Source organism: Anguilla rostrata, chromosome 9 (genome assembly GCF_018555375.3).
Source record: "Anguilla rostrata isolate EN2019 chromosome 9, ASM1855537v3, whole genome shotgun sequence".
NCBI lineage: Eukaryota > Metazoa > Chordata > Actinopteri > Anguilliformes > Anguillidae > Anguilla > Anguilla rostrata.
Genome location: NC_057941.1, coordinates 41,987,459 through 42,012,453, shown reverse-complemented (window position 1 = coordinate 42,012,453; position 24,995 = coordinate 41,987,459). Strand labels below are relative to the sequence as shown.

General features: G+C 44.1%; 1 protein-coding gene across 1 annotated transcript; it reads left to right on the top strand.

Moving 5' to 3' along the window:
• Positions 1-3,750: 3,750 nt before the first annotated feature.
• ywhag1 (3-monooxygenase/tryptophan 5-monooxygenase activation protein, gamma polypeptide 1) lies at positions 3,751-14,969 on the top strand. Its single transcript, XM_064352204.1, has 2 exons — positions 3,751-3,977; positions 12,371-14,969. Exons 1-2 carry the CDS (start codon positions 3,891-3,893, stop codon positions 13,025-13,027), a joined length of 744 nt encoding a protein of 247 aa, XP_064208274.1. The 5' UTR covers positions 3,751-3,890; the 3' UTR covers positions 13,028-14,969.
• The last annotated feature ends 10,026 nt before the right edge of the window (positions 14,970-24,995 follow it).

Sequence of the window (24,995 nt, the reverse complement as noted above, 5' to 3'; positions counted from 1 at the left end):
CTGAAGGCTGCTCCCTAAAAGCAGAGAGACAGAGAGCTCCAGAAGCCATTTAGTGCTGTTTCCCAGCTAACATTACTAATCCATGTGCAGCTGCACACTGGCTTCTTGTGGCAGATGGAGCAACAGCAGTGTTGCACAAAGCAGGGCTCGTCTCCATGCATTTTCGGTCTTTGTGCACGGCTGCAGTGGTTCATGAACTGGGGGCAAAGTGTTCAGCATCCACATGAAACGTCACTTCATCGCTTTAATCTCGATAAGCATGATCATTAATCTCTAGGAAAAACACAGATGGGATCTCTGTAATAACAGTCGGTCCGAACAATACCTTGTAATATCACGGCATTAGGCTATTCATTTTCTAAAATAGAGATTTAAATATGTTAAAGTAACCGCAATCATTACGCTGCAATAGAAGAAAAGCAATTTCTGCAGTGTTTCATGCTTCGTGTTTTGTGACTGCTCCAATAAGTTCTGAAGAATCAAACTAATTTGCTGTTTTCATGTACCAGTTTTATTAATGGTGGAATGCTAATAATCCCTGCCTATACAAATTAATGCATGATCGCATTTTCAAGACACCTGTGATTATGATCCCCTTTTTCTTCATGAGTTTCTGTATTGAAGAATCTAAAAGGAGCACCAAATTTGATTCTTCCATCGGTTTTTTTTTAAAAAACATCTGATCATCTAATTCACTTCACAAGAATCAACAGGGCTGCCCTCATTTCATCACACTAGAGCACATTCTCCAGTCAATGGGACCCATGCAGTCAGCCTGTGCGGACTGTGTATGACGTGGATGCAGTAACAGCTCAACTCCACTGCTTTGAATAGGCAAAACAGCTGGAAGCCCAAGTTCTGCGGTCTCTCTTAACATACGACAATGAGATGGGCTTAAGACTATTAATTGGCATTTCAAATTAGAGAAAAAAGAAAATCAGGTTATACAAATCAACAGTGAGTCAGACTATATTTAAGTTAGCACATGGCATCTATGCTACAGAGTGCTGTAACTTGTGTGAGAAAAGAAACCATTAAAAGACCTCACTTCGCCATGGTTAGGAGTAAATGTGACCCGGTTAGCCCAATGTTGGTCTTATGCCATTATTATCAGTGAGCCAACAAGCACGTTCCTACATCGGTCATCTGCAACAACCCATCAAGGCTGGTCCCAAATGTGTCTTGCTCTTAGGAAATTGTTGGGCTATTCCCTGTTCAGCATACTTTGCATATTAATTGGATGTATCCAACTGTGTGCCACTGCTGGTAACTGGCACACAATAAAGCAACACCCTTGCATGCCCAACGGCTTGGAATAGTCGGAATATGGCGATACACGTTTGGACTCACAGAACTGGACATTGGACATTGGAATTGGAAATGGACAATAGACACAATTTACACTATTTTGCAATACAGCAGCTGAGACCTTTACATTGTTGGTTTACAGATCACAGATGCCTCAGAAAGATCGCTGATGCCCGGCTGAGCAGAGGAGTTGCTATTGTTTAATTAGGCCACAATGCTGACTGTACAGTTCTTGGCAGATTGCTAGCTGACTTAGATATTAAATGCTAGGTAACAGCAGTCCTACAGTTCATTTTTCTTGCCCATGGTCCACTTTTTCTGTTTTTAGCAGAACTTCAGCCCTATGCATTTGCATGCATGTATTTTTGTATGTGTGGACACAATCTTTGTTGTCCAAATACTTATAAACAAAAATAATGTCACTGTCCAAATAATTACACACACACACACACACACATATATATATATATATATATATATATATATACTTCCTGTCTTTCTCTGAAAACTAAACACTTTTGAGTTTCAAATGTCTCACGCTTTATATTTATTGCTTGAGCAAGAGCTGTATTTTGCTGCCATCTATTGCACACAAAAGCACACATACCACGCATGCGCGACAAAAGCATTATACTCATGCTTAAATATCATCAATGTTCCGGGTGTGCGTTTAAAATAATTCAACAACTACATCCAGTTCCTTAATTTTTAAAGAAGTTGACTAACTTGACTGCCAATTTCTAGCCGCATTTGTGTGGTTCAAATGAACACTTATCGACATAATTATTATTGGCCGTAGTTTCTGTCTAATTGAGCATCAGTCTCAAAGAAAACTATGTTCAAAAACCATCATGCATATTACATAAAAATGATTTTTTATAAATGCTGCTTTCCAGTGCTCTATGCTCTAAAAGTAATATCAGCTCATTTCTTGGGTCAGGCCTCCCCATTTAATTACGGAAAGCCTTATTTTAGTAATGATGTAGAAAAGCTAGAAGAATGTATCTCCTGGACTGCAATGCTACACTCTGACTGCCCAATTCACACAATTTTCTCCACCTCTCTCTGAAGTGGATATACCATCACCTGCTTAATAAACATCTTAAAATGGTTCTGGACCACAGACAGAAATTGTGTGAAACTGGCGCTGCTTTTAAAGTGTGGTAAGTGTTTTCCCTCACTGTTAAAAAAAATGTTCATGCTCATGATGGGAAGTCCATTATGAGAATGGCAGTAAGATGAGACTGATGCATGTACTCATCCATTGCATTGTATTGCATTACCCAAGCATTTCCAATGATGGATTTTCAAACTTTAAGTGCTTTAGCTCCTGCATTTATATTCCAATATCAGGGCAGTTGTGTTCTTGTAAATTGCAAATGCAGCACACACACACACACACACACACGCACACACACATGCACAGTATTTACTATGTAGTAGTACTAAGAACACAAATACATATGGTACTTCATCTGAATAGCTTCTATAAATAATCGATGCATTTTATGCAATTTGTGCCAGGGAAGAGGGAATCTGAAAAGCAAATTAATATAGTTTTTTAAAAATCATTTATAAAATCCACATATTGGGGTTTATTAAAACTGATCCAATAGAGAGGTTTGAGATTGTTTTCTCTTTTTCATTGTTCGTGAGCAGGTTTGGAACAGGCAACAGAGGCGACAGATTGCAACAATGAGCCAATCATTGGAGTTGATAAGAATACGATAAGAATAGAATGTTTGTTGGCTTCAGACGGAGTGATGTCACAGATGAGTACCAGACTGTAAGAGCTCTGACTCCTGCATGCTCCAGTTGGCCTTTCTGAGTTTCCTCTATCTGGCTGTACCAGGTGCATGCTCATGTGTTGCCCAAGTGCAGCTGATCAGTTTAACAATACGTAAGAATGAATGTATTATCAGCTTCTATTGATGTTCAAAGTGTTTTACATAAGTCATCGCATAATGGTGAGAATGAACATTTTGGGCTTTTCCAGGCAGTCCATCTTCATGTATTTATTTTATGGATGAAAATAAGCATCCTCTTTTGCTAGTTGTTTAGGAAAATAGCATCAGGAAAAAGGATGTTAACATTTGGTCAGTGGCATGTGGTTGACTCAAGTAAAAAAAGTTTTTTCAAGTAAAATTTCTATATCAATATGTTGGTAAATATTACTGATGACCAGTGTTATAATGTGGTAATAGCTGTTTCCTGGGTGGGGCACTTCTTCCAGAAAACAAAAAAGGTACTGCACATAATAAACTACATTTCCCATTTTGCTTACGCTTACACACAAGCTTCCGATGTGAAAGGCTATCTCTGATTCGCTATAACACTGTCACGTTGACAGTCCGAACTCCCAAATAAGGATTGTTACATCACGACCAAGAGGCACGCCTTTTTAGAGTGATGACGCAATCTAGAGAAAGTGTAAGGGGGGGAGGGGGTGTCCCGTCGGCACGCGCAGACAGCAGGGAGCAGCTGCAGCAAGAGGATCGCATTGCATTTCACTGCATTGCAAGTGACATTTTCGCATTTCCTCTAAAAACTTAGAATAACGTATTCACCAACGACACTCAAAAATGGTAGATCGCGAGCAATTGGTGCAGAAAGCCAGATTGGCTGAGCAGGCTGAAAGATATGACGATATGGCAGCTGCCATGAAATCGGTAAGTTTCTCCTTTCCACAGAATTATATTTCTGTATTTCGATAACATAGATTTCTGTCTGTCCCTTTCCCGTGTTTCCTAATATGGAAATATGTATACTGCACCGTTATTGTATTGTCACCACCTTATTCATAGTCGTAACGAATATTCCATATTGCTCAGCTGGATTTTCAAAATTGAAGGCATTATGACAATTGAAAAAAATTATAAATGGTGCATTGCTGCTGTCGGGCCGTTAAGTTACACGTATGTCAGTTTTTCATATAAGATTATCTCTATCTACACTATCGAGGCCCAAACACCGCAAGAAAACCTTGAATCGTTGACAGGTAGACATCGTAATTGAAAATGTCAGTATGCTGTTAATTAGTGGAATAAATAAATAATCCATCATATCGATTGCATTTTCTAATATTCCCATATAATATTTAGCGAGAAAGCGATTGATTGCCATCTGAAAGAAAAGGCAAATGGGAAAAGTGCCCGAATGCGGACTGTTTGATCTTGGGGCGGTGCCTTCTGCTGTCTTTAATCAACTAGGACTGAAAATAGGCGTATAACGCGAAAATATTAATGAAGTATCCTATTTCATGTTACTGGGACCTTGCTACGAAAGTCTGCCTAATAGTCTATTGATGTTTCGCTGTTGGCTTAAGAGAAAATGTGGTGTTCATGTAATACAGCTATAGCTATACGTGATGAGAGGACACGCAAGGCAATGGGAATCGAGAACGAAATTGGTGGGTTTGAATGGAGCTTATAGCTTGGCGAGATGTTCCATTGTGACAGAATTTTCTTTTTGCATCGTGTTTAGCGGTGTGATGAATATTGGTTTAGAATACATTTGAATACATTCCGCACTGTTGTAAACGATTTGATTTTTTAGAGGGGAAATCAAGAAAACGACAGTTATGTGCAGCTTTAGGGGAAAATGGTTTGTAGTCGAGATTTTATACAATAAATAGTATTAAACAAATAATCCCGATAGAAAAATAAAATAATATACACGTATAGCCTATCTGAACCTTACACTAAACAAACGTGGGTGGCGGCAGAAATCCTTCCAGAATGTTCCGTAGTTGTCATAGTGCAGCAAAGCCAGTATTCAGACGAGAACGTGGTAATGATTCGGTTTATCTCATTACCCGCTGAGGTTTAATGCATTTGTACCTATATCTTGGACAGGTCTTCCCCATTGGAAGATCTCTGGTATCACACAAGGCGTGTCGCAGCGTGTGCCAAGGCGCAGTGGCCGTGTTGCACCATTCCGTTCTTAGCCAGCTCGTATAGACCTCTGGTCGGTGTAGTTGTAGCCCACGCCCATGTATGATCCTTCAAACGACGGTGTTTTAAAGGGGAATGCTGGGGTAACCAGAGCAGTAAGATTCATTTGCAGTTTTTTTCCCATGTCATTAGGAAGAATGTGTGACATAATTAGGATAGACCAAAGCATATAAGAGATGATCAAGCACATTTGCCAGTTGCTTCCGGTAATCATAGGAACAAATCACAGTTCTGGCCTTTAACCTTGACCCAATATGTAGTCAAGGCTTGTATAGATAAGGGATTAAGGAAATGACATTCATACCTCATCCTACCACCAACCTTCAGCCTGATTTTGGGTCTCTCTATGTGGCCTTACAACTGAATTAGAAAGCAAATCGTACAGCAAAAACCCAGCTTCTAAAAGAGGACTGCTCCGGAGGTTCTGCTCTACCCCTGTGAGGGTGAAAGCTGTGACATCAGACCTGAGTCAATTTTTTGGTGTCAATTTCCACGAATGTCTCAGCATTACTACTGCAGGCATCTGGGGAATTCAGTACCCGGTTGAGATTTACGTTATGCACGCCCCGGATTGAGCAGTGCATCCCCACAGCGAAAAAGTGCATTGTCATCGGACACTGTCGGCATGCGAGCCTTTTGTGCCGCACAAAGGGTGGGTGTCTTCCACCAATCAGGGCGCAGGGAGCCAAGGGGCTGCCGGTGGGCTGCGATCAGTATCAGAACCAACGTTTTGGAATTGCATTGCCGTTACCACATGCCCTTTTTTGGACGTTGGGAGGCTTGATGGAGTGACAGATTATTTGCATACGAGCATGTATGTATAAGAGGCCAAGTGACTGAATTCTTTTACACGTCTTTTCATTTTATGATCTAGGTGTGTGCTAGCTTCGGCCTGTCCCTGGCTATGGGCTATACCTCCATTTTGAAGTTGGGGCTCCTGGAAGCGGCAGTGAGGTGGTGTCTGTCTATGGGATACAGTACATGTCGAATTTGTGCTCTGTCAGAGCCTACGGGCACTGAATGCAGTACTGGGGTGTGTCTGTGGCCTCACCCAGTTGCTGGGGCGGGGGGGGGAATCCCTTTCTGCTGCAGCTATCATAACCGCCCTGTGGCAGCTGAAGAATGAATGAGTACATAAATAAATGAATAATCAGTATGACACCTTGAAAATACTATTTTTTTTGGGAATGTTGCGAGGTGTGATTTTTTAAAAATCATTGCCTGCTATGAACCACCACCACTACTATACCTGGTGTTGCTATTACAGCAATTTTACTGCTGCTCCTGCTGCTACCAGCACTGTATTACTACAGTCAATTAATATTACTGAAGAGGGATTGGACCATTTTACTTGATTGTTCTTAGGGACCTCGAATGACACTCTCTACTGGAAATCTGTATCAGGCTTCAGTACGTGCAGCTGGTATGGGGAGGTCTAGTTCTGGTCTAGACAAACCTCCCACATTTGCTGTATGAAAATGCAGTGCTGATGGAATTTGTTTTTTGGAAAGGTACCCATAGCACTAAGGGCACCTTGTGTCTGAGTCGCTTGTTTCTGGAGTGAAGAAACGTGCTTAAGGGAACTGAAGGACTGTTTTTATGAGGGGTCTTACACTGTGGTTGAGGTGTTGTAACAAGTGCGTTTATCTTAGGCCTGCAAATGTGCACCTTCCAAGCCTTTTTCAGTGAAGGCCCATTTACATGTTGAGGTTTAATTGTGTTTTTCAGGCAATGATGAACATGATTAAGAGAAAGCAGTATGTGTGGCACATGGTACTTTACAGGGTAAATCAAACTGAGAGTTTTACATACAGTTACAGAACATGACTCTCTTATGTAAAGTGTTTAATGGTGTGCCAGAAATTGATTATTTGTCATTCAAAAATACAGACAGAAAGGAGCCATCTTGTATGATTAGGACAATGATGGTATCAAGCTAAGGACCGAAAAGGACACACCCGTGGAATAATATTGGTCTGAAGCCACTGCCAGCTGCCAGCTTACTTGCAGTATCACCTTCCAACCACAAGGGGTGGAAGAAAAGACGAAGTCACATTTACTTTTCTTTCCACACTTTGTATTAATTTATACTAAGCAGTCTATTCATAATGATAGACTGACTAAAAGGCATTATAGGTAGGTCTAATGCTTTTCAACTTTACTTTCTGTTTCCTCAGTGACAGTGTCTCTGTAAAAAAGCACTATACAAATGAACAAATTAAATTGAATTGAATATAAAAATACGCTTACATTCATTTTGAAAATTACAAGCTTTTTTCTGCTGTTCCACCACAAGAGTTAATTAAATCATTTTTTAAATAAAAAAAGGAACAGCAATACTTCAACAAAATTTGAATGCCAAAAATTTCATAAAACTCTACCAAGTAGTTTTCATTTTTAAATATTAGCATTTTGATACTTTTTTTTTTGCACTCCTCTTAAATTCTTTTGTCGTGTTGAACAGTTTCTCACCTAATTAGGACACGCCCTAATTTTAAATGAACCAGCGTACTGTTGACTAATTCAGTCATTCGGTGTCATGGTTCTTATTAAATCTGAGTTTGCTGTTGCTTTAAATGAAACAGTCATTATGCATTTAGCAACTGTGCCATGATTTTTCACACGAGCACGATCATAATGTATCCACAGTATGGAATGTACGGCTTGCTCGCACACATTTGGCATTACATTCTGAGCCGTGTAATGAGTATTCTTCTATTAAAGAAAGACTGTACTATGTGACCTTTTGCTCCTGTACAGTACAAGTTAAATGTGCTCTGCTCATACTCATGGAATAGCCCCTCCCCCTAGATTTTCTGAAATAACCTGCGTGGGCTTTGCGATAAGAAACACCGGCGCAGCAGTTAATTTTTCTCCAGCTCTTTGATTCATAAACCTTTCATGCGTTTTATTTTTAGAAGCCTAAATCAGCAACGAAGGTGGTGAAAAAAAAAACGTGAGATTCAGTGAGAAACTGCAGTCATTTAGTGTTATATAACGACAAAGAGCTACTTGAAGCTGGTCCACCCCCCACCGCCAACCCTGTCTTTCCGTGCTATCCGTACTCAAGGTCTGTGATGTCATCAGGTGTCACTCATTGTCTTTGTGCATGGCTGCATGTCACGGAGGGGGGCGGGGCTGTCACATCTGCTTAAGGGAGGGGGTGGGGGGGTCGGGTGGGCCTCTGTCTTCCAGCCCCTGAATCCTCCCCTCTTTTTTTCAGTGTAAGCCTACGTCTCTCTCTCTTCTCTTCCTTTTGGCACTTGCAGGTGCTTGGCCCCCGTAGTTCTAGAGCGCGGTTAGATCAGAGCCTGACCCTGAATGCCCGGTTAGGTCACTGAGCATCCTTTGCACTGATCAGAAATATCTCTGCTCTATCCAGGGCCTTTAGCATTGGTTTTGTTGGGAGGTAAGAGTGCATTATGGGATGCCTTAAGAGCCTGAGCAATTGATTAATTTTCAGCAGTGGTTTTCTCCAGTGATGCCTAATGCTTCTGTCAAACCACCCGCCTTCCCAATAGTGCTTAAAGATAGTCTTTTTGACCTTCATAATACTCCCATATTCAGTTAAAGATGCAGTAAATGACCTCTCCCTATCCCTCCCAATTTCATGGTGTAGCCTTTACCTGTTTAGCATTGGATTCAAATCAGATGTCCCTGGAAAAACATGTGATGTGATGCCAAAAAGCTTTTGGTAGTTCCACAGAACTGTGTTTCCATACATGTGGAGTTTTCTAAAAATAAAGCCCTTAGATTCCACAGGAACACTGACAAGAAGATTAGGTAGGTGTGTGTGCACGTGTGCGTTTGTGCGCATGAACGCGTGAGCAGATGGGGTTCTAGTTATTAGATCCTTTGTGATTTAATCATTTCCAGAAGCTGGTCTTCAGCTCAGGTACCGTTTTCAACTGCTGCCTAGTTTATGGTGCAGTGTGATGCAATTCACATTTATAAAATGAGTTGAAATGGTTCTGTATGAAATTCAAGAGTATGAATGGTATGTCTAAGCTATAATGAAATAAAATTACAATGATGATGATGATTATTATTATTATGGAGTCACTCAGTATTAGATGTTTATCAGCTTCCCCCTCCAGATGTGGCACATGATTGGTCTGAACATGGCGGCTCTAGGCGGGCGGGTCACTTTGCGCTGGGGAGGAGGTCATGGTGCTGTGACCTGCCACGGCGGGGACGGTCTCACACTGCCGCCGCTCTGGAGCATTTCGAGAGGGCAGTTCTTCTCCCAGCCATCCGTGCCTTTGATGACACTCTTTCCTTCTGGCGGGCTGCAGGAAGGGCCATCTTTGTGACAGCTGTGAAGATAGACTGGTGCACTCAGTGAGCAGATTGCTTTGTTTCCATGGAAACAGGGGATTGTACACGAAGAATCGGTTCTTGCCCACCCCGGTCGGAACTAGGCATTTTGCCGGAAGGTGCTGGATTGGGTGGGTGGGAGGTAGTAGTGGTGGAATAAAAAGTCTCATTTTGAAATGAAATAGGTTAATATAATTAATTGCGTAATTGGAAAAAGTGAATTGAGCGCAGTGGGCGCAGAATTAATTTAAATATTCCTGCTGTTTTTGTGCTATGGGTTTAGGGTGGTTCACTTTGTTCTTAAAGTGTTTTCTCCTGTTTTTTCCAATAACCCACGTTTTTAGTGTCAGCAATGTTTTTTTGTAAAAGTTGCATAATGCATGAGACTTTTTTAATTAGTGATTTTAATAGTGGAAGGTAGGACAGGTAAAATAACTGAGGTCGCAGCACATAAAAAATGAGGTCATGTTAATTCTGTTGTACACAAAGATTAATGCTGCATTAAAGCACGTCCCCTCTTTGGTCTTGGGGCTGGTAGCAGCAGCAATGTACTGTAGGTGGGCAGGGTTACCATCCCAGCAGACACCATTGTGAGTAGGGCGTCCATTTTCTGATCTTGTATTGATATGAGCAGAGTAAAGTGGGGGAAAGCAAAGAAGGAGCTCAGCATTTTCTTTGTTTTGCTGTTATAAAAACCTGAATTACTACTGTTCTGAATATTTTACATTGAGAAGGTACTTTATGTTACTCTCATGACTGTGTGCTTGTGTTCGGAGATACGAAGGAGAAAACAGGAATTAAGAAGGTGGATTAAAGGAGTGGAGATTAACCCTTTGAAGAGTAGGTTTTCTGGAATGTTTTTTTCAAAATTCCAAATCAGTGTTCTAGAACTATATATTGCTTTCAATCATCAGTAGTGATTGTTACATCAAATGGTAAATGGACTGCATTTATATAGCGCTTTTATCTAAAGCGCTTTACAATTGATGCCTCTCATTCACCCATTCACACACACACACTCACACACCAACGGTGAAAGGCTGCCATGCAAGGTACCAATCAGCTCGTTGGGAGCAATTAGGGGTTGGGTGTCTTGCTCAGGGACACTTCGACATGCCCAGGACGGGAGATCAAACCGGCAACCCTCCGACTGCCAGACAAACCTCCTGAGCTATGTCGCCCCCAGCATTACATCGGCATTAGAATGTACAGTTAAGAACCTTGTGAACACATATTTGTGATCTTACACCTTAAAGGGTTGGTGGCCAAATTAGAACTGTCCCACTTGTGATCTTCATCAAAATGCAATCAGAGATGCAGACACGCCGGAGTGATTTGGACACTAGCATGGGGGCTGGATAGGGGAGGTGGGTTACTTAAGACCCGAGGCACGAACCAGCAAAGGCCCTTGTCAAATTACGCGTGTACATTTTGTCCGGGAAGGCAGATGCCTCAGTCCCGCTCATGTGATCACTGTGCCAGTGGAGCTCCTTCAGTGCCAACAGTAAACCAAACCCCTCCCTTCGGATCCAGTTCTCGTTGCACGGAACAGTACTTTCTGTGCAGAACGAATGATGGATTTCCTCAGGTAATGGCGTGCTTTTTGAGTTTGGCCGGCTGACAGCAGGCTTCTTCAGCCTGCGTGTGGACATAATTATTGTAAACCAGACGATTACTCTCGTGTGGAACTTCCAAGGTGTGCAGCAATATCGGTCGGCGCAGTCGTGTTCTTTTCTGCCTTCTTTTTTATGAATATTGTAATTTTGTGGGCGGTTACTGGGTCGATAGAGCTGAACGTTAGCCGCCGTAGTCCACGGGCTGAGGAGGTTTGGAAGGCACCGTGCGCGAGGGGCGAATAATTTCCCGTGCCGGGGGTCAACGAAACGAGCAAAATGTCTTCCCGTGCGTAGCCCGTCGGCGCAGGCTGACGATGCGATGGCGTCGGGGCGGAGCTGAGCGCGAACTCTCGAGCGCGGCGTTGGGCCGGCGGGCTTTAGACTCTGGCGGGAGCGATCCGAGAGTGCCGCTCTAAAAGGGCGAAGATGATGTCATTCGGGCAGGGGAGGTCGGGCCAGTTCAGCCAGCCAAAAATCCACGCAGCACATGGCCCAGTGATGACAGATTCATAGCAGGTCTTAGCAGTAGCTAGCCTTCCCCCTGCTCCTGCCAGACACCTACAAAGCTTTTCTTTTATCGGCTGTCGCTCTCCGCGGCGTTAAATCTGTCTCAGTTCTTCAAGATTTTAATTAAAGTTTTATGATTCCGGAGCTGCTGGCTTTTCACAGCAGAAATTCACCACATGATCCAAAATCAAGTTCGGTGGATGAGGCAGAATGAGGGATGTTTATATGGAGAATAAAAGGGAGACTTTATATGTGTCCTTCAGTTTGGGGCACTCTCATATAATAAAACAGCAGTCCCTTTTTACTTGGCAAAGATAAAAATAAAATCTAGCAATTTCTTAGTCCTAGCTGCTAGATTGCAGCTAATTAATTGAAAAAATAACAAGTTAGCAGTTGGCAACAATGATTGATTCTGGGAAGGAAAATGTTATGTTCCCCTGAGTACATTTATTGGCCCAAACAAATATGTTTCAGGGGAGTGGGGTTATGGGTTAGATTGCAGTCTAGATTATTGACAGATATAATGCAGTTCTGATTCTGGCACAAGTAGCATTAATCTTGGGCCAATGAAAGTTTTTCAGCATTTCATCTTATTTAAAGAGGGAAATCAATTTTTGGAAAAGGTTTTCTTTTTCACTAAATCTGCCTCTCCTGTTTGCCCCTCCCCAGGTAACGGAGCTGAACGAGGCCTTGTCCAATGAGGAGAGGAACCTGCTGTCGGTGGCCTATAAGAATGTGGTGGGGGCTCGGCGCTCCTCCTGGCGGGTCATCTCCAGCATCGAGCAGAAGACCTCGGCCGACGGCAACGAGAAGAAGATCGAGATGGTGCGGGCCTACCGCGAGAAGATCGAGAAGGAGCTGGAGGCCGTCTGCCAGGACGTGCTCAACCTGCTGGACAACTTCCTGATCAAGAACTGCAGCGAGACGCAGCACGAGAGCAAGGTCTTCTACCTGAAGATGAAGGGCGACTACTACCGCTACCTGGCCGAGGTGGCCACGGGCGAGAAGAGGGCCGCGGTGGTGGAGTCCTCCGAGAAGGCCTACAGCGAGGCCCACGAGATCAGCAAGGAGCACATGCAGCCCACCCACCCCATCCGCCTGGGCCTGGCGCTCAACTACTCCGTCTTCTACTACGAGATCCAGAACGCGCCCGAGCAGGCCTGCCACCTGGCCAAGACCGCCTTCGACGACGCCATCGCCGAGCTGGACACCCTCAACGAGGACTCCTACAAAGACTCCACGCTCATCATGCAGCTGCTCCGAGACAACTTGACACTGTGGACAAGCGACCAGCAAGACGACGAGGGAGGGGAGGGCAACAATTAAGAATGAACCCCCGCGCGCTACACACGACACGTACACATTAATAAAAAAAATTAAAATAAAAAGGGCCGGTGGACTTTGGCAGTCGCTTTTGCCGATGACACTACCGCAGCAGCAGTTCTTTATTTTTCCACGAATTTAAAGAAAAAAAAATCAAATAAAAAAGAGCGGTTAGAGGGGGAGGTTAAATATTAGTTAAATAAGTATAGTTAAAAAAAAAAAAAGAAAAAGAAAAAGAAAAAGAAAACCCTCCTCTCCTTGATTGCCTCTTCGACATTTGCCAAAACACCACTTAGAGGAAAGATTCAGTCAGTCAGGAGTGGCTGTTGGTTTGGAACGGCAGCCTCACACTGGCACATGGACTGTTCCTGTAGTGCAAACAAAGTGGAGCTGCTTATTTTAACTTTAGGGGTGAGGGAAAAGTATTAGAGACGGTCGGGAGGGGATACAAAGCTTGAGCAAAAACTTGAATGTCATCGCCTCAAAAAACAAAACTATTTGCAGTGGTTCCAGTACGCACGAGGAAAGAGTCCCATTTTAGGTGTTTTAGGAGTGCTTTTGCAATTGAAAGTACGCCCGGTAATGGCTTAGCTGTGGAAAAAAAAAAAACACTATAAATGTGTTTTGATGGTTAGAGGATGTATCAATCTCAGACATAGGACCTGAAAGCTTGAAGGTTAAGGTACAGTGATGATCACTTTTTCCCCCACACTAATTTTAGTCAAAATATTTAAAAAAAAACATTTCTGGCTCCAAAATTATTATTATTATTATTATTATTATTACTATTATTATTATAGAATTTTAAATGTTATGCAATGCATATGATATCAGTTGCAATGGCAAATATATGGCATCAGGCATAAATATAATTATATTATGCAGATGCAGTATTGCATTTACTTAAACCAAGTCAAGATTAACACAAACGAAACACATTTAAGTTAACCACAATACACAAAATGCAAGGGTTAAAAGGGGATTTGCCAAATAGAATGTTTCAGGGAAAAAAAACAAAATGATTTTATTCCCTGAATTTGGTCTAAATATTTTTTCTGTTCTTCGAGGCCAGACTCCGAACCTGTAATAGCACAGGAAGACAGAATATACTGGAACCACAGACTCAGTGAGAGGACAAGGTACAGTTGAGGGCAGAGCACTGGCAGTGTTAAAATGGAGGACGATCTTAAAGCAGCTTCGAGGTTTGTGGTTTACTTTCGTTTTGTGTTTGTTTTTTTATTTAAAGAAATGCACTTGCCTATTATACTGTTTCTTCAGTGTAAGACGATTACTGCTCAAATATTCTCGGAAATACAATACTGTGCATGCTGGTGATGTATTTATATACAGTAGCTTGACTTTATTAACTTATAATGTAGGTGTTATGTATTCATATGAACAAGAAATAACTAGACTTCAATCTGATTATTTTCTATTTATTACTTTTTTTGTTGGATTGTTTCAATTTATTTTTTGTTTTTTCATTTGCTAAAGTACGCTATACCAAAACAGTGATTGTTAACAATAAATTGATCTGTTATGGACGTTGCTATAGTGACATGCAATTCTTGTATTTGATTTGTTAAACAAAAGAGGAGGAAAAAAGACAAAAAACACCAGTGTTAGCTTAATCATACTGTCTGGTGTTTTGTCATGGTGAAATTATAATTATTACATTGTAAAACAATATGTTGTTCTTAGAATGACTTCTGTTTGTGCTTTTTTTCCTGTCAAGTTATGCAGTGAGATATTTAAGGTTGAACAGTGTTTTTTTTTCTCTCCAGAATCAGTGTTTCTGTAAGGAATTCTCACACGGACCATTATTTATTATACTTTTTTATTTAAAACTTTTTAGCTGTCTCCTGAATATCTTAAATGTGAGTCATGTAGCGGTTGCACAAGAGCAAAAATAATAATAATAATGATAATAAAAAATGAATTCAAATATGGCAAAGCTCCTCTATCCACCATTTCCCTGTTGTTCTGAGTTGTGTTTCCTTGGTCTGATATCTGTTATGGATTTTAATGTTATTCAAATCATGTTCGTAAGACAAAATAATAGTTGGACAGTGTATGTAGATATGTTTTGTTTGCCAGGGACTTGCATTATAGAATTTAACATTCTCAGCGAGGATAACTGAATTTGTTCCCATTTTTTGGCTTCATTCCTTTTAAACTAAAGAGACGCTTGTTGCTATTGCACAGAATCTCCTCCATACAGCTTCAGTAATGCAGGATTAAACTGATCTACAGACAAATCGGAAATTAGGAAGAATTGCTGCTGTAATTCAAACAGTTTACACAGCAGTCTCTGCTCTCTAGGCATTGCTGTCATTTTGACTGAGGCCGTGTACAGCACTCTGTAGCACATTTATTCATTACCCTACAACAGTATTTTATAATAGCGTAAAAGCATGTCAAAAGTCCGCCAGTAGCAATGGTAACGTGCAGCCCGACTGAAGTCCCAAAGGCTGGCCGTTCTCACTCCTAAAATCATGCCCATAGAGGACATAGCCTTCGGCCGGATGCAGGTAGACTGTTTGCGTAGGGGCCCTAGGCAAGGTTTCTTTCCAGCAAGTTTAAGTTTGTGTGACTGGCAGTTGGTCTGTCCATAGCTACGTCCATGTTTCTCATGTAAATGGAATGAGCAGTCTGGTTTATTTGACAGGCAGGGGAAAGGTGCACAGTATGTGGAGGAGGCAAACGTAAAAGGACGTTTTAGCTTAAGATGCAAGACTGCAACGTTTATGGATTTTGGATTTATGGATATATGTGGTTCAACAGCAACACCGGCGAGGTAAGAGTTGAAACTGCACCTGCACAAAATGGTTGTCGTGAGTAAATTAAACTAAAGATTCTTTACTGGAAAAGAGAGAAATGTTTTATTGTCATCTAAATGACCTGGGCAGTTTAGTCATACTAGATATTTTGTACAAAGTTAATGTAAAACTCCACTAAATTAAGATGCCTTATGTTCTGACCAAAGCCTTCTGATCCAGATGGGCTCAAACAAAGGCATAGGAATTAAAAAATACATCTTATATATATATATATATACACATCTTATGAAATGGAGAACTGGAGCTGCTTTAAACTAGCCTCAACAGCACACACTGGCACAACATGATGTGCATTATATGAGGCAGTCCTGGATTCATCTTGTAGCTTTGGTCATGGGTAGGACACATTTTCTGGTTCTGCCAGGTAGGTGAACATTCAGCCTACTGCACAAATATTATTGCTATATATGCTGGGGTTCATCTGATAGCAAAGAAGCTGGCCCTCCTTCAAGTAGTCTAAAGGGACAAAATGGATGCAGTAATGCATATACAGCATTAATTCCACTCATTTCTATCATATGTACTGGCCAAAACAGGTTGCATGATGTGACTCACAACTGAAGCTGAGTAAGAAATGTACAATAATAAGCATGACGGACATTTTGTTGTTTTTAAAAGAATGGGCGCAACCTTCAGCCTCACCTTGAACACCCAAGTTAGTGAATAAGTCCAATGTTTTCCTGATGTGCCAGGAGATGAACCCTCAAACAAAGAAACGAAGAAAACTATGATGCTGGCGTCTTCAGACCATCTCCTGCACTATACCGTGAGAACAGAGGTTTGCTTAGATACTGCCATGATGGGAGAGAACACTGGCCCAGATGGAAGAGTAATTTTCACTAACCTAAAGTATGCAATTACCAGTTGTTTGCTATTTTGTTTGTTTTTTTTTACAGATGTTGCAGGGCCAGGTTTGTGATTGCCATGCCAGTAGAACATGGGAGAATAGGCATTACAGTGATTGCAGGGGGGGTGGGGGGGGGGGGGGGGAGTGATGGCTGTGTTTACGTTCACAGCAGCTCGTCTCCCGGCGCGATAATGACGATGCTAATGCCTCAAGCCCTGACAGCTACACATTTGGTTTCTGTAGATGTTATCGCGGCCACCCGCTCGCAATGGCACACAGCACGTTTTCACGTACGTTTTTGTGTTCCTTTAGACGGTTATTACAAACAAAATTTTGACGTAAACAGCATTTTGATAGCAGGCTGCTTGTGGTACAGTGCATATTCCACCACTTCATTCTATAGAGGGAGCACCGAGCTCGGATAATTACAGTTACCACGGCAACAAGAGTAGGAAAATTCAGGGTTGCTTTGTCTGCGAAAACAGTGATGGCTGGACTGGTCAAGGTGCTAGGAAGTAATGATGGAAAAAAAAACAAAGCAATTTTTCTGTGAGGGAGGAAAAATGAGGAGAGAAGTAGGTACAAATTATTGAGAGCAGATGTTCCCTTTCAGGAGAGCTGGCTATCTTCAGTCACCCGATAGCATAAATATGTGTATATATGTGTGTGGAGAGAGCCCTGACAGCATTGCTTTGGTTGTCAAGAAAAACAAAAATACTTCAACCTGATAATTCTACACACACACCCACGCACACGCTCAGCGTGACTACATAAATAAATGAATAAATGATATGTTGTGTATATAACGGCAGCAGAAAATGACTGTTGCTCTCCAATGTTCCTGTGCTGCCTTGGGTTTCCACTCCTGGGCGCTTGGGTTCCCCTTCTGAGTCTTCTGAGGGACACTGATGGTGCCATGCAAGGTCGTCCAAGGTCAGCAGCATAGGCAGGTGGCAAAAATGACCTCAGCCTCAAAAAGGATATGAGCTCAGGATGCAGGATCAGGAAGGCATTAATATGTCAGTATTAAATAAGAAAAAATGGCACAGGCTAATCGGACAATAGACGTGTTGGGACACAAACAGGGAGGAAATGAGCTGTGTGTTTAGAAGGACAGTCCAGAGCAATGGAAAGGGGACAGAGAGAGAGAGAGAGAAAGAAAGAGAGAGAGAGAGAGAGAGAGGGAGAGAGAGAGAGATTGAGGGGGGGGAAGAGAGATATGAAGGTGAAAAAAAATCTAAAGCCAGATTTGGAGAGATTTGCTTTTGTCTCAAGGTGTCTGATTGACCTACTGCAATCCAACTAGAAATCTAAGAATGAGAGATAAGATTGAGTGAAAATGCTTAGGTTTTTGTGCATAGATTTAAGATATAAAGCAATGGGAGTCAGCAAAGTAGACAATTAATAAGAGGGCAAACTTAAAAAAGAGTCATTTTCTCAGAACAATTTCAACTTTCAAAGGAATCGATTATAAAAATGCTTCTGTAGCAGACTGTGATAAACAAGATCTGATTTTATTCTTCCTAGCAGTGTTCTGCAATGGACTACAGATGCTCGAATGGTAACCATGGAGACAATCTGTTGCCACAGAAGCACAGAGCTGCACAGGTCTGTTGTAACTTGGGAGGATCTGTGCACTCTCGTATATTGTGAAATGGCTACCGTGCAAAATACAGTTATTTGTGATAAAGATCTGTTTATTCACTGCACAAACAAACCAGTCCCTGTAGCCCATTACACGGTGGTGCAATGTGATAAAGTAAAAAAAAAACAAACTCATTAGGTCCAAGGTCACATTTCTCCAAATGAATCTAACAAACATCTTTACAACATCCTTTACCGCAGAACAGAACACAAGGAGCGGGACTAAGCAACACAAGGCTTCCATTGATAGTAGCTTCTCACGCCACATAACCGCATAGCCATTCTGAATGCTATGGGCAAATTATGTGTTTATACAGGATACACTCATACAGTAAGGGCTTCGTACTGGATAGCCACAGGATAACGTCCAGACGCCAGCCAGTCTTTAGAGTAAGGGTCTCCCAGAGTCACTCTTAAAATGCTCAAAACCCAGCTCATTCACTAAAGCAGCCCTGATACTTCATCAGAATGTCCTTGCAAGTGGGCACCAATGGAAAATAATGATCCAATTTTACTAGCCCCCACCCCCAAAAGAGCAGTTTTCTTGAGAGAGGTTTAAGAAGCTGCATTAACATTCAGAAGGTGGGTTCTCAGGCACCCCCTCCTTTGTTCAACAGAACAGATTTGTATGGTGTCTTTCTCCAGTGAACAGTGACCGTTTCCCCTTTGCCAAACAATGACTTTTTAATGACTGTTTTATGTTAAGTGTCAGTTCGGTTGACATGCAAATTGAAAGTTCATTGGTGGCCTCCTGGGGTGGAATGTCCAGCTAAATCACTAGAATCAAATCCTGAGCATGCCAGCAAGGACCATGAGCAGGAGTCAGATGAAGGGTGTCAGATGGCCGGGTACATGCTCCCTGCTGGCTGGGTACAGCCTGTCTCACTGGCCGGGTACACCCTGTCTCACTGGCTGGGTACATCCTGTCTCACTGGTCGGGTACACCCTGTCTCACTGGTCGGGTACACCCTGTCTCGCTGGTCGGGTACACCCTGTCTCGCTGGTCGGGTCCACCCTGTCTCGCTGGTCGGGTACACCCTGTCTCGCTGGTCGGGTACACCCTGTCTCGCTGGCCGGGTACACCCTGTCTCACTGGTCGGGTACACCCTGTCTCACTGGCCGGGTACACCCTGTCTCACTGGCCGGGTACACCCTGTCTCACTGGTTGGGTCCACACTGTCTCACTGGCCGGGTACACCCTGTCTCACTGGTGGGGTACACCCTGTCTCACTGGCCGGGTACACCCTGTCTCACTGGCCGGGTCCACACTGTCTCACTGGCTGGGTACACCCTGTCTCGCTGGCTGGGTACACCCTGTCTCACTGGCCGGGTACACTCTGTCTCACTGGTGGGGTACACCCTGTCTCACTGGCCGGGTCCACACTGTCTCACTGGCCGGGTACACCCTGTCTCACTGGCGGGGTACACCCTGTCTCACTGGCCGGGTACACCCTGTCTCACTGGCCGGGTACACCCTGTCTCACTGGTCGGGTACACCCTGTCTCACTGGTCGGGTACACCCTGTCTCACTGGCCGGGTACACCCTGTCTCACTGGTCGGGTACACCCTGTCTCACTGGTCGGGTACACCCTGTCTCACTGGTCGGGTCCACCCTGTCTCGCTGGTCGGGTACACCCTGTCTCGCTGGTCGGGTACACCCTGTCTCGCTGGCCGGGTACACCCTGTCTCGCTGGCCGGGTACACCCTGTCTCACTGGTGGGGTACACCCTGTCTCGCTGGCCGGGTACACCCTGTCTCACTGGTCGGGTCCACACTGTCTCACTGGTCGGGTACACCCTGTCTCGCTGGTGGGGTACACCCTGTCTCGCTGGTCGGGTACACCCTGTCTCGCTGGTCGGGTACACCCTGTCTCGCTGGCCGGGTACACCCTGTCTCGCTGGCCGGGTACACCCTGTCTCACTGGTGGGGTACACCCTGTCTCACTGGCCGGGTACACCCTGTCTCACTGGTTGGGTACACCCTGTCTCACTGGCCGGGTACACCCTGTCTCACTGGCGGGGTACACCCTGTCTCACTGGCCGGGTACACCCTGTCTCACTGGCCGGGTACACACTGTCTCACTGGCTGGGTACACCCTGTCTCGCTGGCTGGGTACACCCTGTCTCGCTGGCCGGGTACACTCTGTCTCACTGGTGGGGTACACCCTGTCTCACTGGCCGGGTCCACACTGTCTCACTGGCCGGGTACACCCTGTCTCACTGGCGGGGTACACCCTGTCTCACTGGCCGGGTACACCCTGTCTCACTGGCCGGGTCCACACTGTCTCACTGGCTGGGTACACCCTGTCTCACTGGTGGGGTACACCCTGTCTCACTGGCCGGGTACACCCTGTCTCACTGGTCGGGTACACCCTGTCTTACTGGCTGGGTACACCCTGTCTCACTGGCTGGGTACACCCTGTCTCACTGGTCGGGTACACGCTCTCTCTCTCGCTGGGTACGCCTTGTCTCACTCTGCAGGTGTAGCTCTCTCCACACATGCAGAGCAGCCCTCTAAAGCAGTAACTGTGCAGCTCTGCTGGTGGCTGGTGGAGGCAACAGGACCGATTGACAGCATGCCATAAATGCAAAAACTGGGGATGCAAATTGGAGCACCTGAAGCACTCCAAGTGCTGCAAGGCCAACTGTACAATTGGCAGGAACTTTTATTGGCAGTTTTGGCGGTAGTATATAGTGCACCTGTCTCATAAATAAGACTTAAGGTATCTGGAAGACATTTAGACTGCAGCTGAACTACTGCAGTACAGGGAGGGGAACCCCAGCCAGAATGATAAAAGGACATTAGCTATGAGAATCCTCTCCCAAACCAAGGCACTTTCTGCTGTATTCGTACATACCAGAATAAAATCAGCAAACGGTAGCTTAGCTGGAGTGCAGACGAATGAAAGAAGCATAGTGCAGTCTTCATGAGATTAAAAAAAACAGAGGCCTTAAATTCTAAATGCTAAAATTATGGATGGCTACATGCTTAGGCGTAATGAAGCACCTTTGGCAGGAGACACCCCCGCCCCCCACGCAATACTGAGAAATGCCTCATTTGGCCCCTCCAATAATGGATGAATCCCTGAGAGAACTTCCCTTTATGGGACTGTAGCCGGTCCTGTCCCCTTCATTGAAAAATACCCTGTACTCCAGGTCTCACTGAACGAGTGACTCACAGTCACATGGCTTTTTAAAAACAAATCAGAGACTAGTAGTTACAGTGTACTTGCTCACGTAGTGAAATCATTTATTGGTCGACGTGTCATTCACAATAGCATTCCCGCCTCCATTCATTCAGTTTTTTTTTTCTCCCAGCAACACTGCAGCGTCCAGCTTAGTTTGAGCTAACAGTTTACAGCGTCAGTCTGGTGAGGTGGAAAGCCGACGAACCACCACTCCGTACTTCATCTCTTTGATTAAAAATGAAAGCAAAGCATTTATTAATGAGCGCCTTCATTCCACGCTGTTTATGAAAAAAAAAAACGATTGATTGAAAATCCAGAGCGCATTACAAGCTTGCAATCATTAGCTGGGTAAGAGCAAGTCAGCTAATACCTAATTAGACTCTTGTACATAATATATATACCTCACACACCAACTGTACTGTGGTGCTGTGTAAAATTTATCTGATTCAATTTGTCAAAAAGCAGCTATGTTATGGTGGTAGGCTACCTTAGGAAGCACTGTTCCTTAGTGCCAATTTAACTCACGCTTTAAGTGCACTAACTGTACAGGAAAGCCACGTCCCTCATCTTTACACCAAGGTTATGCCCTTGAATGCATGCCTACATAAAACAAGACTAGATATACATATATATTTTTTTAACTGGCTTGCTGGAGTTTCCCTGGTAATGTACGATTACATGATTACCAGTTCCAGGACATATACAACAAATAATCAGCTCAGGTCTGTAGAAATGTTTACAGATTGTCCCTGGATTTAGAGTGATGACTGTTACTGTTAAATAAAGATAGCGAACGGCTCATTCAAACACCCACATACCACAACAGGACTAACCTCTTCAAAAATCATAAATAATTTAACCTAAGAGCTCATCAAGGTGCTTGAAAATTTCTTCCACTTGGTACAATTATGGCGAGATCAAAGGCATTCCCTATGCCTTTCATCACAAGGCGCATCCGCACTGTAAGTGCTAACACTGGGCTTTTAGCCCGGATTTGATAAAGAGAACAATAATCGGCCCTTCATCATTTCATCCTGCTTTGTTAAGGATTGATTGGTGGGCACTCATTGTACCAGCCTGTCCTTCTAATTGGCCCGTTTACCCCGCTCCGCGTTAATTTCTCTCCAGAGCCAACGCGACTCTCCCGGCTCGCGCGCTCAGACAAACCGCCCGGACCTGCTTTCCTGTCACCTGACTGCCCCGCGCTCCGCCGCACCTAAAAGCCGGCGTCTAATGGGCCGTGCATGAAACCAGCGCACTGACGGCTACTCGAGCTTGTCTGTTAATAAAGGAGGGCAGCGCGTTCTCTCACGAACCAATGTTAAAACTGCAGGGTCTGACAAGCCTGGGCAGCAGCAGCAGCTCCACCACCACCACCACCACCCCACTCCACTCCCCTCCCCTTCCCAAGAGTGACTCTTTTCATGAAATGAATTTCTACGCTTAGAGCGGTCTCCCCGTCTGCCTCGGCCAATAGGAGCCCGGCTCAGGCAGAGCCTGCCGCCAATCCCGGCTCTGTTGCTAGGGCTATAATAAGCATCCCATTATTAACGCGGCTCCCCACTGCATTGCTCAGACACCTATCACATCCTGCAAAAGATAAAGAACTCTGGCGGCACAGTCGGTGCATTAAAATTCTACAGGAACCTGGCTCGCTCGCTGCACCGTGGCGCATTGCTGCACCGCCGCGGCTGTAGCAGGGCTGTGCCGGGGAAAGCCTCGCGCTTCAGCGTTCTCAATGACCCAAATTCGCAATTGTAGCAAATTAAGACACTGTCATTAGCATTAGCGGGAGCAGTGTTGCGTGCCACATAGCTGGATTAACCGCAATATCGGGCAAATCCCACCCCCCCCACACACATACACACACACAACTATTTGCGGCTTATAAATAGAAACAAATGATTCCACTGCGCAGTCACTCGGAGATCACATGGATAAAGAGGTCATTTGACTAATCCCTGCCCTCTATCTTTTTATGGTGATGTCCACTTCTGTTTCAACTCTGTATTCCCTTTGGTTCTGTCGTCCATGCAGACCAGTGTGCTCCTTCAATAAACGTCCATATCTGGGGTCAGTCTTTATTGAGCGGGGTAAGATCTTGAGTTTCTGGCTGGTTATATCTCCCTATAGCTGGTCCATACATCGAAACTGTCAAATCCCACAGCTTTCCAAATCAATATAAAATGAGCAGAGAGAGGACCCGCTTCCATTTTGTGTAACTCTGCAAAACTGACAGTATCTGTACATCTATATCTGTCTGGGATGGTTTGTTTCCCCAAGATGCACTGTCCCAGTGGTCCACACACACGCAGTTGCATGCGTGCACACACACACACACACACACAAACAGAACACTCTAAAGACCACGGTAGCTGACATTCAGTACTAAGCAAAGCTAAGGGTGGTAAAGGAAGAATAACAAGAGAGGAAAGATATTCACACTGAGAGTAGTGCACGGTACACCAGCATACACACATACACCAGTACACCAGCATACACACATGTGCACACACACACACACACACACTAAAGGCCATTACAGCCTGCTTGTTTCAGCACTGAGCAAAGCTGTGGGCAGAAGAGGAGGAGCTAAAATCACATGATTGTGAGGTCTGCATTATCTACAGAGTATTGCATGAACATACACAGATGGAGTATTGCATGCACATCCAATACGTACACATATGCACACCAACCCCACACAAGCACACAGAACAATCCATATGCACACACACCCACACACACGAGTACACAAATAATTGTGGCCACCCACCCAATTGCACTCACACACACCCACCACACACACCCACGCACATAAATGCACTACAGCAGTGCCCAACTACTGTAATATATGGCACCATGCTAGTTCCCAGCCCACCTTAAAAAAAATCTGACCCTGGGAGCCATCCCAGCCCGAACATGGCCTCCGTCCATATGCCCAGTGCTGTTCAGGTCTGAGCAGCAAGACCAGACACAAAGAGCAGCAGTATGCAAGCTGAATGAGCTCAGTCATTTACCACAGCTCTTCAGAATGCAAAGGCTGAAGAGCTTCCACTGACAGCCCTCACAGAAATAGAATACACGGCAATATATTGTAAATTTGTGGAATTTTCGTTATATAGTGAGGCACACTACCCAGCAATTTATGTAAGAAACTGCAATATCCGAACACGGCAGTAATTTGTACATTTTCCCACATATACTGAGGTGTCGCTCGTATCTTGATACATTTATTGCGATGCATTGTGGCATATTCCATTTTAGTAGGTGTTCGTTCCGTGATGTCATAATGAAGCATGCAGGTTTCCTTTAGCGGTTGCTGGATCAGGAAACGGTCGAGCCGAGACAGGCCCTCGGTTGAGACCCTGGGCTTTCTGCGTAGCCTCTCCCTCTCTCTCTCCACTGGCGTTTCCCTCCCGCCGCCGAGCCGGCCGCCCATTAGGCGCATCT